Below are 13,212 nucleotides of genomic sequence, written 5' to 3' on the forward strand. Positions count from 1 at the left end.
CGTATTCAGGTAGTCAGGATTTCAGAGACAATGGATCGGCCTGGCAGACATTAGCTGCCACATGGTTCAGTGCTCTTTTTGCAAGAAAAGGTTCCCAACTCAAGTTTACATCATGTACTCCCTACAATGCTGGTTTATTACGCAGGACAACTGTTGAATTATTGCATTCTCTACTGATTTTGGCCTACATCTTTAATAAAAGCTAGAGTCTTATGTCTTGTGTGAAGGTATTACAAAGGGCTGAATGGCAGCCTGCATTGCAGTTTCCTGTGTACATTTCTGACACAGATTTGCTTAAGCATGTCAGTGCAGTACAGTCTGACCCAAAACAAACTGTGTGATAGTTTACATTCTTTACACCTACAGTGGATTGCTTAGCACTCCTCCCAAAGCCGTTGGAATCACAAAGCATCCCTAGTGCGCAGGGATTTAGGTGTGCGGGCAGGCGGAAGACCAGCATTTTCAGTTTTCTGGTCAGTGGTGCAGCACAGGCACCCGCTGTCCATGCGGTGCGAGGGGGCCCAAACTCCAGGAGGCCCCCTCTGCCCAGTACTCTGCCTGGAGAGCTCCAGATTGAGTCTGGAGGGGCCCCCTCCACGTAGCTTGCAGTGGGGGGGGGGGCCTCAAGTTTCGTTACGCCACTGTTTCTGGGCATCGGTCTCTTGCACCCCAGAAGCAGTGATACAGGTGGATAGTAAAGACGACTGTGTCATTTTGGCAATTATGAACCAGTCCTGGGGCTTAGTGATATTTTTGAAGATGAGGATTGTGCGAATAAAATCCCTGCACTAGAGAACGCCAAACCGACCAAATGTTCAACCCTGGCAGTTCAGATAACAAACATATGTGCGGAGTATTCTCTCAGGGCCTGTAATGGACGCTTATCGTCCGATATTCTGAAAAAACCAACTTTCAGTAGGAATAATTACAGGAGCAATTTAGATTTTGTGATTGTCTCTATCCCTATTTGGCACTATATCCAGGACTTTGAGGTAAAGGATAGATCAGAAAGTGATCATTTTCCCCTGAGCCTATTAATTGAAGCTTCACTGCTGCAGGGTGTTGTGGGTACATCGCCAACAGACAATGACGTTAACATAGAGATACATGTTAGCAACAATAGACGAGTCCTCAAATGGCCATTTATACTGGACCATGGTGAGATCGTGGCAGAGATATATTCACTCTTTGCAGGGTCTTTTGATTTATTTTTAGGTTCTAAAGTAATAGAAGGAAATCCCATTCATTTCATGTCATTGCACAAAAACTTTTTAATGATTTAAAAATGCTTGTAACTAAATTGCTAAAAAAAAACCAACAAAAAACGCAGAATCGGGGGCATGGCGCTCCCCGATGTTAAGAGATACTACTGGGCTTCCCATCTGTCCGCTATTAATCACGCTATGTTCTCGCCAGGTCGTAATCCGGCGTTTGAGATGGATAAACTTCAGCTTCCGGGAGGTGACTTTAACAGAGTGCTCTATTCTCGCTCCGCTGGGCGCCATCTTGTGGGACCTACTTTGACTGCTTTGACGGTGTGGCGTGCCGCGAATGTGAGCCTGGGCTGGGAGGATCGCTTGACGTTGGCGACGCCGCTTTATGCTTCAGAACGTCTGGGCGGTCTTTGGTCTTCCAAGGGTTTTGACCGTTGGGACTTGATTGGGATCTCTAAGGTGGGGGATGTGTACTCTAAGGGTTCTGTGCGCCCGTTTCAGGCCCTCCAGGCTGACTACGGCCTGAGTAGTCGGGAATTCTTTCGTTATTTACAGGTCAGGCACGCTTTGGTTTCGGTATTTGCTCCTGGTGAGATTCCGCCTGACTCTTCCCCACTTGAAGACCGTATCCTTGACGAACATCTTCCTGATAGCACTATCTCCCTGATCTATAAAAAGTTGATTAACAATCGGACTGACTTATTGGCCCGACTTCGGGAACAGTGGGTGGGAGATGGGTTGGAACTTGATGATGAGGATTGGCAATCGGCCCTCTCCTCCCCGAAGGAGGTGGCTATACCGGCTCGACTCCGTCTGGTCCAATTGAAGATCCTTCATCGGGTGTACGTGACGGGACTGCGACTGATGGTGATGGGCTTTTCCTCCGATGGATTGTGTAAGCGTGGATGTGGTTTGCGTGCTACTTTCCTGCATATTCTTTGGGAGTGCCCGATGGTGGCTGCTTATTGGGTGGCTGTGCTTGATCTGATGACTGTGGTGACAGGGATGTCCTTGCGTCCGGAACCTCGTCGCTGTCTTTTGAATGTTTGGGAGCCCACTGACTATTCGGTGGCACAGACTAGATGGGCCACCCTGGGCTATATGATTGCGAAGCGAGATATTGCGCAACTCTGGGGGGCCTCCAGGCCCCCTGCCCTCTCGCAATGGGAGGATAACATGGATTGGTCCATGTTCCGTGAGAAAACTGTCTATGTGGCCAGGGGCAGACCCAGGGCATGGGTGAAGGTGTGGGGTCAATGGAATGAATACCGTGGCGACATTTGTACTCCTCCCCTTGTGGACACTATCGAGATTACCCTGTCTCCTTAGGCTAGCGTTCTCGGAATCTTCATATAGGGACTGAGCTGGTGTTTCCGGCTCCCCCCCCCTTCTTCCTGATCTCTGCGCCCCTCCCCCCCCCCCCCCCCCCCCCTCCGAACTCCTTAGTGCTTAGAATTTTGCTACTGCACTTCCGTTGCTGTCCCCCCCTTGCGTCCCTTGGGCTGACCTTCAGTGATACACTCTCGCCTTTTTGTATGTTTGTTCTTTTATATACATAAAACCTGTTTTTGTCCTGTATATAATGTGGAGTATTGCATTGTTGATTGACTGTTACCTCTGCGGGCATATATGATATGTGTCTACTCCTTTTTAGCGGCTGGCCCGTGTGGTTGTAGGCCCATCCTTGTACCTTCTTGCTTGCTCAAATAAAGGTTTTAAAAAAAAAAAAAAAACGCAGAATCTGTCCCATAGTAAACCATGGTATGACGGAATCTGTAGGGAATCCAAAAGGGCTCTTATATTAGCTATAAAATCTAATATTTTACCCGTGCTAAAAACAGCTAGGAATAATTATAAGCAAGTACAAAAGGCCTCCAAAAAAGCCTGGGAGGAAGAACTATGGGCCGATATGCTGTTCGCTGTTAAAAACAATGACAATGTTGGTTTCTGGAGGCTCGTAGCCAACGGGAACCGCATAGGGAGAGTGGTTAAAGACGTCCATTTGGACGAATTAACATGGGTCAACCATTTTACCAAGCTCTACAAAAAGTTTGAAGATAGAGGAGCTGACGCGGATGTTCCATATCTTCCATACCCCACAGAGTGTATGGGCTTTACAATAGCCGAAACAGAGTCGGCAATCAATTTAGTAAAGACTGGCAAAGCCCCAGGCTTGGATAAGATCCCTGGTGATCTTTACAAACATGACTTAACAATCTGGGCACCATATATAAATTACTTGTGTAATATATTATCCCTTTGTCTAGATTTCCCCGAAAGTTGGCGTGGGGCAGAAATTGTTTTAATCTATAAAAAAGGGGACCGGATGGACCCCTCTAATTACCGGCCAATCAGCTTGATGGACATCCTCCAAAAAATGTATTCACGACACATATTAACTCGAGTCAGTGACTGGATGGATGAGAATGCAATTTTAACGAAATTCCAAGCTGGGTTTCGTAGTAAAGTAAGCACAATTGACCAGATATTCAGATTCTGCTGTCTCTATTGGAAATATGTATACATCAAAAAGGGTCATCTATACGTTGCTTTCGTTGATTTGAGAGCAGCGTTTGATTTAGTGCCACGCAATCTTCTATGGAAAACACTGAATGCTGTAGGATTGCCAAATAGCCTTTTGGTCCAGATAAAAGTACTCCACGAAAGGAATTTTGCGAAAATTCGATGGGGCCCAAATGGGGAATTAACCCAAAAAATCCCTATCGAGCGTGGAGTTCGCCAAGGCTGTGTTTTGGCCCCCACACTTTTTTCACTCTTTGTGAATGACATCCCCAAATTTCTAGAAGGATGTATAAATGACTCACCAAAATTGAATGGTGAAAGGGTGACATCACTGTTGTTTGCCGACGACACTATTTTGATTTCCCAAACAAAAAAAGGACTCCAAGCACTACTCAATTCTTTTAGCAATTATTGTAGGATGAAAGGCCTGGAGATAAACGGGAAGAAGACCAAATGTATGTCCCTCAATCCACAAAAAACAGCCAAAGGATGCTTAACTTTGGATGGTTCTAAACTAGAATCGGTCTCGCACTTTTCGTAATTGGGTGTTACCTTAGATTCTAATCTTACTTGGAGAGCCCAAAGGGAAAAAAGTAAGCTAGCATTTATCCAGAACGTAAAGCCAATCCTTAGAAAACAAAGTATGAGCACTAGTAAAGCGGTGTCCCCAGTAGTCGAGCTATTTAAATTTAAGGTTCAACCGACAGCGCTGTTCGGCGCAGAAATCTGGGGGCCAGGGTCAAAAGATACTTTTCGCGTTTTGGATAACAACTTTATGAGGAGCCTGGTAAGGGTCCCAAGAGGTACTCCCCTAGTTCCTCTCGAATTGGATCTTAACGTCAAAAGAACTGACCATTATACCATAATACGCCCGTTGATGTTATGGGTTAGACTATGGAGAGTGCCCGAACTGCAGGACTATAGGAACGGCCTAAAGGAAATTATGGAATATGGCAATTCATTAACTATCCCATGGTTAAAGCATGTTAAAATTTGGCTTACTGAAATAGGTCTAATCCATTTCTGGGAAAATCCGGAACTTCTACCGCCCAATGCAAAATTAATTTTAAAAAGAGCATTTTGGAGTTGTATGGTAAACAGGGTAACAAATGTTTCGGTTGCTGGAACTCTGGTAACAAATTTTCTGAGCTTCAAGGACGACCCGTTATTCGAGATCTTTCTCGATGAGATAGAACCTCCTTTAGCCAAAACCCTTTTCTTAAAATTTAGGTATGGCAATTTATTGACCAAAAAAACTTTAGTACGATGGTCAAGGAGGCGAAATGATCCATCCCTGGAAGCTGATGAATTTTGTGCCATGTGTGACTGTAAACAGATTGAAACCGAGGCCCATATGCTTTTCTTTTGCCCTGCTTATACAATGCCCAGAAAAAGATGGATTAAACCACTATGCTTACTGTTAGGTTTGAGCTCATGTAACCAGGCTCTAAGAATACTTAAAACTAACACCAATCAAGTAATAATTTTTAGTGTTAGCCGATTCTTACATTCAATCTTTTTCTTAAGGAAAAAAAAGGGACAACAGTTATAAATGAATGATGTATATTTCCATAAATGAACCAGCGGATGATCCTCCTAAAGGGAGGTTATTTGGTATATTTCAATGATTGTGCTTAATTTAGTTAAGATATGTGTATAGATAATCGTTTTAACATGTTTTTATTAATGTAATGTTTTGTGCTTGACTCTTTTATGGCATTCCTGCCGAAATAAAGAAATTTGAATGATACAGGTGGGTCGAAACCAACTTGTTCATCCATGAGTACAGACCTGATGGCCATGATCTCTGTGTTCAATAACTTATGCCAAGGGTGTTATTTATAGGATAATACAATATCGAAATCCGGCAAGTAGATTGGCTCCTAGGTGATAAGTATCTCCCACAGAGAAGTCTCCTTCCACTTAAAAGGGTCATCTGGTGAATGATGGCACAATATATCTCAAAATCCCAGTAGATGTCATCAAAGAAAACAACATTTCAGACGGCCTGTTGTTGGTGACTGTAGAGGTGAAGGACCGGGAGAAGAGAATTGTTTTTTTCCTCTACTCTGGATGGCTCCTTGAAAACTAGCATCTGAAGGTCACATAATTCTAATGAAGATATAGAATGCTGATCTTACTCAAAGAATGTACTTGCAGCAGGTGCATTGCTGTAGTATGAAACAGCTGCAAATTCATTCACTTTCCTATAAAAGCATTCTAAATATATAGGTGAAAATCTCTATAGTCTGACAACTTACTAGCTTCAAATTTGAGAAAGACCCCACCTGTTCCTTATTCTTACATGGGTTGGTCAAGTCCTAGTGGTTAAATAAAGCTGTTAGGTAATTTAAGTTTGTACTTGATTTGGCCCTGCAACAAAAAGACATATAAAATGAGTCTCTTGTGGCAATAAGTACATTTTAGTGATTCCTGGATTTTGATTAGGGATAGATGTTTACTCTTGTGTACCCCTTGCAATACCTTTGTTACCCTGAACGTCGCGGATCTTGAAGGGAGTAGCAGGAACAAAAGCTAACAATGGCTCTAAGACCTTCTCATGCTTTACTGTTCCTCTAACCCTTCAGTAGTGAAAGGAGGGTCTCAAGGTCCTAATCGAGGATCTAGGGGTCGCCCATATGAAGGGGTGTGTAATGTCACTTTTGTAAATACTTAATTCAGTTGAATCAACTTTCATGGTGTAGTCTTCAACATTAATTGAAATTAAGGGGAAAAAAGTATTCACTACTTTTTTAATTTGGGGGTGGATGGGGTATCCAAATGTAGATATTTTCAGGAGTGGCTTAGAGTTACAGCTTCCAGACAGTTTGTTTTAGTGGTGAGACAAAAATAAATTGTTTTCCTTTCAAAATGGCCAAAGCACAGACTATGACTGTGTTTAAAAAGGCCGGTAGAACTATTTTAATACAGTAATCATTTTGGATATATAAACTCTGGTATATGTGTCTTTTTCGCACATTTATATATCTTGGGCCTGGTGTACGAAATTTACATTTGTAAAAAGTGCTTGCAAATTGTGCACAGAATTTTAACGAAAGGAAAATAATTTTGAAAACTGACCTAAGTACTAGAGGGTTCAGATTCGGCCTACCTCTTCAATATTCATGAAGTAGGTCACAAATTGCAACACACTACGATTGGATGGCACTGTGATAGTAGACTACAGGGGTGAGCAGGTCACCATATCTGTGAATGTATTTAAATGAAGTAAACTTTTTAAAACTAAGATGCAGCTTAGTGCTAAATTTAAAACACAGTCTATTTTTTTAGTTGGGAGATAGCAGTGGTCCCTTAAGTCCTTAATTTGAGGCAGTGTTTGCCGGTGGGGTCCACAGGCACTCATGTTTAGGGGCCAGTACTTTTTTTTAACTCCTCAGACACTGACCAAAAGAAAGAGAGGGAAAAATACACAAAGCGGAAAGAAAAAGGAAGAGAAAGACGGAAAAACAGTCATCAAGGAAGAAAGCCGGTACTGGCAAGAGTAAAAGAAAGGGGCACTTAGAGTGGATTAAATAGGCCTGGGGCTGTATTTCAGAAGGGGCCCCTGGGGCTCAACGGGCATGCGTGCCACTTTGTGCACCCCCATGACACTTTGTATTACAGAAGGGTCTGCAGACACTTATCCGTCCCCTGCTGTAGTACAGGTAGCACACACCTACACCGTAATATGGAAGCAAGTGCAAAGGCAAAGAAGCTGTCTGGAGGCGCACTGAAAGTGCACCACAAAAAGGTGGCACACTGTTAGTGTGCCCCCCGATGACAGCCCTCTGAAGGGGAATAAGGGGGCATGGACGCCATCAGACATCCCCTGCAGGTGGGTGCAGCAAGTGACTTTAATCCCTTCTCAAGTTGCAAGTGGGTTGCAGCCCGCACTATAAAACATGGAGCGGCTCTGAAGCAGCCGCTCCATATCTCACTTCAATGCACTGTTCCCAGGGCTGCATGAGTTTATGGCTGACCTGGTGGCAGCGCATTCTTTGTAATAGTGCGCACTTTCCCTGCCTGCACACACCGCACCTATTTCATGGTGTGCCGTGGCTCAAACAGGTAAAATGTGCCCTATGTGTAATAGGTCCCCAGATGTGAATTTGAGACTATGTAGCCTTGGTATTCAGCACCTCAACATTTAATAGCATCGGCCACAGCCTTCTGAGCTAAATTCTGGGAACTGGTGCTCGTTCTTTTACAAATTAAGCACTGAGTCCTGGACTACTGCTTACTCCACAACAAACTGGGTTGTTACCATTGCAACTCAAAGTTAGTGACTACCAGATTTCAGGACCAGATTATTGAGCATAATATAACAAATTGCTATTTAAAAGGGACAGCCTGGACATACCTCCTCCAAATAGTGATTTGTCATGCCTTTCTAAGCCCATTTAATGATTTGGTAACCAAATACATTTAAGAAAAAGAAGGCATTCTGCGGCTGCAAGCAACAAAATGACTTTGGACATCAAGCCCTTGTTCTAGTTCTCTGTTAGAGCTCTGGGGCGAAAATACAGTTAAAACACTCAAATCAAATGACAAACAACTACTTTGCTGATATTGTCATACAGTCAACGGGCTTTTTTTCTGAATTGAACGATAAAGACATTTATGAGCTAACAGAAAATGGACCCTTGAAAAAAGAGAGAAAAAAAGTTTTCTTAAAAAAAAAAACTTCCTCAAATCCTAGTAAAAGTTGAAATAGTTAACAATGTTAACTACCCTTTAAGCGCAACACAGTATCTAAACCCAGTGGAGCACAACAAATACATTAAATGACTGTATACCTTACAGGCGTAGCCACTGCTTTGAATGCCCTCAGTTTGCTGTTGCTCTTGATAATAATGTTTCACTCCAGGGCATTTCAATGGGAAGTTCATGACTTTACTTCCCTACTGCCTGGGAGTTTCCTCCTGGTTGGGTAAGTTGTTTACTTAGTGAAGTGTTGTTTATCATTTGCTTTTGCTTTTACCTGGGTTAAAAGCTCTGCAATTTCAATTTATCTTATGTCATTGTGTGATGTCACTTGCTCTCTGTGATTTAATTATGAACTTGAAGAGTGAAGGATCTAGCCTCAGCTAGTCCTGTGATGTGTCTGAAGAAATGCCAGTGGGCCTAAATGGATCAAAATACTAAACCACTGACTACAAATCTGCTTTTTCTCACTGTGACATGTCGGCCATTGAATGCAATGTGCTAGCTAGACTCTCCAATAGCCTATGTATGTATGTTTGTCCATTGTTTATCCTGTCCCATTAACTATCTTAAATACTGTAAAATGTTCAATGGAATGGTTACACGTTTAATCAGTTTTGATTATCTTTACAGTGCCCTGCATCTCAACAAATGTGACAACACAGCTTGATCAATCAACCAATCTTGCAACAGTCACCTGGGATGCAACCAGTGGGGCCCTGGCCTACAGTGTATCTCTTCTCGGAGCTGGTGGACAGTTGTATTCTTGCAATTCCACAGACATAGGATGCAGTGTCGATAACATGCAGTGTGGTCAGCGCTACAATGTAACCGTCCAATCCATCGGTGTAACATGTAGCAGCACATCGACTGCCGGAATGGAACTGGAGACAGGTAGGTCTCAGGTTTTTTGGTCCTTTTCTGAACCCTCTCCGCTTCACAGGAGGATCTCTGCTATTTAAGAGAGGCAAGAGACGCCCAGTTGCAAAACTCTCCAAACAAGATACACCCCTGTTGTTGTGCATCAACAAATTCTGCACCAGTGTATGTTCAAGTTTAACTGTTGGCGCATAAATCCTAGGGAAGATGATCCATCAGATATATATTTCATCTCATAGCTAGCAAGCGGTGCTATGTAATAGCAAGAGAGTAAAACATTTACATATGACCAAGTGCAAGGGCATCTAATCCTCTCTGTACTTGCATAACGGACGTTCATCCGAGCCTGCACACCAAGGTCCTATGGCACTGCGCTGGTGTCATAACCGAGAATTGAGGAGACTGGGAAGTGAGCAGTTTATAGTAGAAACCAAACGCACGAGACCATCAAACATCAACACCCAGGGAGCCAGTTGGTTCTTCAACGGCATAATGGATTTTTTCATGTATTGGATGAAAAATGGTGTACTGCCCTTACTCCTTGCTGCACTGCACAGACATCTTTTAGGCTTCATTGAGGTCCAGTTTTGAGGGTTGTATGATAGAAGCGCAAATGGTTTTACCACACATGCCTCTAACACACAGCCCTACCACGAATATATCTTAACCCCGCATTCCTTTACCATGCATGCATTTACCATGACATTTCCTGGTATGAGCATGAATGGTAAAGGGGTATGAGCTTAGGCACATACGTGGATAAAACATGCGTGGTGGAGATTTCGAAGTCAGAACACGTGTGGTTCAGACTACGGTGTTTTGACTGTTTCCCAGTTTTGAAAGTGTCTTTGTAAACTGATCCGCTTCTACGCAGTACATACAGAAAACTATTGAAAAGATTGCAGCTTACACAAAGGTTTTTATTTTGATTTATTTTAATGTATGTTAGGTCCTCAGACATTTCAGGATGCTCAACTCTGGGTAAAGTACATAATGTGTTATTCCTAAATGTTTAACTTGTTTTTCTTGCATTCGTTGCAGCCCCCTGTGCACCTACTAATCTGGTAGCTGTGGTTGACTGTGACACACAAATTGCCAACATTCTGTGGGATGTGGCTGATGGAGCAGTGTTTTACATTTCTACTGCCACTGGACTTTATGGAGACAAGTACACGTGCAACAGTACTACTACCAGTTGCAGCATGGGAAACTTGCCATGTGGTCAAATATACAATGTCACTGTCACAGCATTTAGTAGGAGCTACAGCAGCCCGCCCAGCAACGCTGTGGAACTACTGAACAGTAAGTGTCCATACCCAAAGAAGGCATGCTTGTTAATGCGTTGTGTGCTTTACATCACACAACTTTTATTTTTCTATCTCCCAACAACTACTCCTACAATCTTTTCAGAACAGTGTTTCTCACTTGGTCGGGCAAGGAGCTCATTAGTGTTGTCTAGATTGTGTTACTTTTAATCAGTAGAGTTGTGAGATTAGCAGTAAGAAGTAGGGAATGGAATCTGATCATAGATATATATTTCGGATTATTGCATTATTGTTTAATCATGTCTGAAATTATGCCTACTGAACACCATTAATATTCCCTCTGAACATATTCCATGAGAGACCATAGACAGGTTTCTGGCTTGTTCTCTGTGGCACTCAGTTGCAAGGGGCACCTGGGACTTTAGTGGTGAGAGTGCTTGGGCTCCCTACTAACCCTAAGCATCAGGTACTAGGTATTTGCCTTATGAAGCCTCACTGGCACTCCAGGCAGATGTGGACAAGTGGTCAAGGCCTCGCTCAAGGAATGTGGCGTAGGACGGGTCTAGCTACAATACAAAACAATTATCGTGAATACAGGGATATCAATGGCCAGGAAGAGTTATGAATACACAACCCTTTAATTTTAACTAGAGAACATATATAAATGTATTTTCTTAGTAAAATAGACTTTAAGTGGTAAAATGTACACAAAACAAAAACAATTTACAATACAGTGATAATGTAACAGAATGTAGTATTGAAAGCTGCCCTCTGGCTATTCACAATATACACTGTCTGCAAACAGTAAATGACTGTGAATGCTGTCGCAATCCTGGAAACAAGAAAAACAATATCCCAATAATGCGGAATGAACTGTTGTCAAGGTTAAGCAGGGCAAATGGAAATCACTTACAGGCTCCAAATGTAGCAATAGAAAAAGGAGGATATCATTCCTCCTGCCAAAATGAGGTTAGTATATATGTTATGAGTCTCAGCAATATAAGTGTTCATGAACACCAAAACAATGTAGAAACAAGTCAAAAGTTTTGCCAAATCATGGGCAGTGTATCCGAAGACCTGCAAAAGTAGTGGACAGTGTCCAAAGGTTCCAAAAGTTCAATTACTAGCACTGTGAACATCACCTCTCCTCTGGTCACAAGTGAATACTTGACAGTGCATGAAGGGATTGCACCGACATCTCATTTTGGACTTGTTTTCATAGTTTACGAATTGCAATGGAAAAAGTTATGCTCATAATATCTGTGAACATTCCAATTACAAAGAAATAGTAAATACAAAGGCTTCTGTTCTGCCCCAAGCCTCTGGTTTTAACTAACATGTGTGAAGCAGTGCACAGCACTCCTGGGAGCAGTTACTGAGGTCCAAATACTATAATCTTACTGTCACCGGCTAAGGATTTTACATAAGGTGGCAATGGTGGGAGACACCCTTTACGGGGCAGATACCAATTAATGGTCTCCACTCTCAGGCTGAGGGAAAGGGGTGTCGCTGACGAGCATTTACCTGCAATTGTAAGACCCTCCCAGGATCAGAAGTCACCCACCTATGACTAGAAAACAGGAAGACCGGTTTCAGGAATACATTGAAGATGGCTGGAATGGTACAGCTGCACTCCTTACAGAGTACTTCCATCCTCACATGCATGTCCAATACAAGTCCTCCCAGAACCCAGAGATTCAATAATGCCACATTTAGGAACCCCGGAGTATTTCAGAGCAAATTTGGAGACAGTCAAATTTATTTGCCTTTATTCAGTGCTCTAGATTTTCTTTCAATTAAGCACTTGGTGGCAGCCTCAGCTACCTGGGGTAGCTCCCCTGAGCAAAATTTGCTTTGTTGCTTTTGGATGCAAGATCTATAATTCTGGTTATGTTGGTAATACACTGGATCTAAATAATCATGTTCATGCTGAAGTAAAGTTTAAAATGCAGTGTGTGAGTCTCACCCCTTCGAAGAACATTGAGGAAACACATAATCACACCTAGTGCGACAAATAACTTCCCGAAGAGCCAAGAAGAACCTGGTTCATTGCCATTTTTCAAGCAGTGATTAGAACCAATCCTATTTCATTATAATTTTATTATCATTTTGCCACAGCAGCACACATTTTTGACATATTGGAGATTCAGCAAAAAAGTTGGAAAATATAGTATTTGTGTTGAGGAACTATGGTGTATGATTGAAACATACACACATTTCCGGAATAACTTTGACATCCACGTTCCGGATAGTCAAAATAGCTAACAATCAAGTGTGCAGCAGATGCAGTGGTACCGCGGGCCAGTGTTGCGAGAGAATCGCTACACCCCAGTTATGGGTCTATTTTGATACCCATCAGGGGAACTGGGGATGCGGTGTATCTTGCTTTAAGGCACGTGGCACCATGTAAAGCCAAGGCTTAACCTTTCTTCTTGTCTTAAAACATAACACACATCTACTGGGTATCCCAGACATGCATATAGTGCCCTTCTCTTTCCATGAAACATTTACGTATGCAGAATTATTGGATGTTTAATTTGTCTCTTAGCATGCATGTATCATACAGTCTACAATTCTGCAGCTTTTAGTAGAATGGATCATTTATGCTACCATGGGCATAACTGTGA

The 13,212-nt window shown here is 42.6% G+C and overlaps 1 protein-coding gene across 1 annotated transcript in view; it reads left to right on the forward strand.

The window, feature by feature from the left end:
• LOC144797641 (uncharacterized) overlaps positions 1–13,212 on the forward strand; it is a 353,681-nt gene that overhangs the window by 90,741 nt on the left and 249,728 nt on the right. The window contains exons 16-17 of the mRNA XM_078668345.1: positions 9,075–9,335; positions 10,362–10,622. Of these exons, the coding sequence (XP_078524471.1) occupies positions 9,075–9,335; positions 10,362–10,622 (522 nt within the window). The remainder of the gene's footprint in view (positions 1–9,074; positions 9,336–10,361; positions 10,623–13,212) is intronic.

This window comes from Lissotriton helveticus, chromosome 1_2, assembly GCF_964261635.1.
Source record: "Lissotriton helveticus chromosome 1_2, aLisHel1.1, whole genome shotgun sequence".
In the NCBI taxonomy this organism is placed as follows: Eukaryota; Metazoa; Chordata; class Amphibia; order Caudata; family Salamandridae; genus Lissotriton; species Lissotriton helveticus.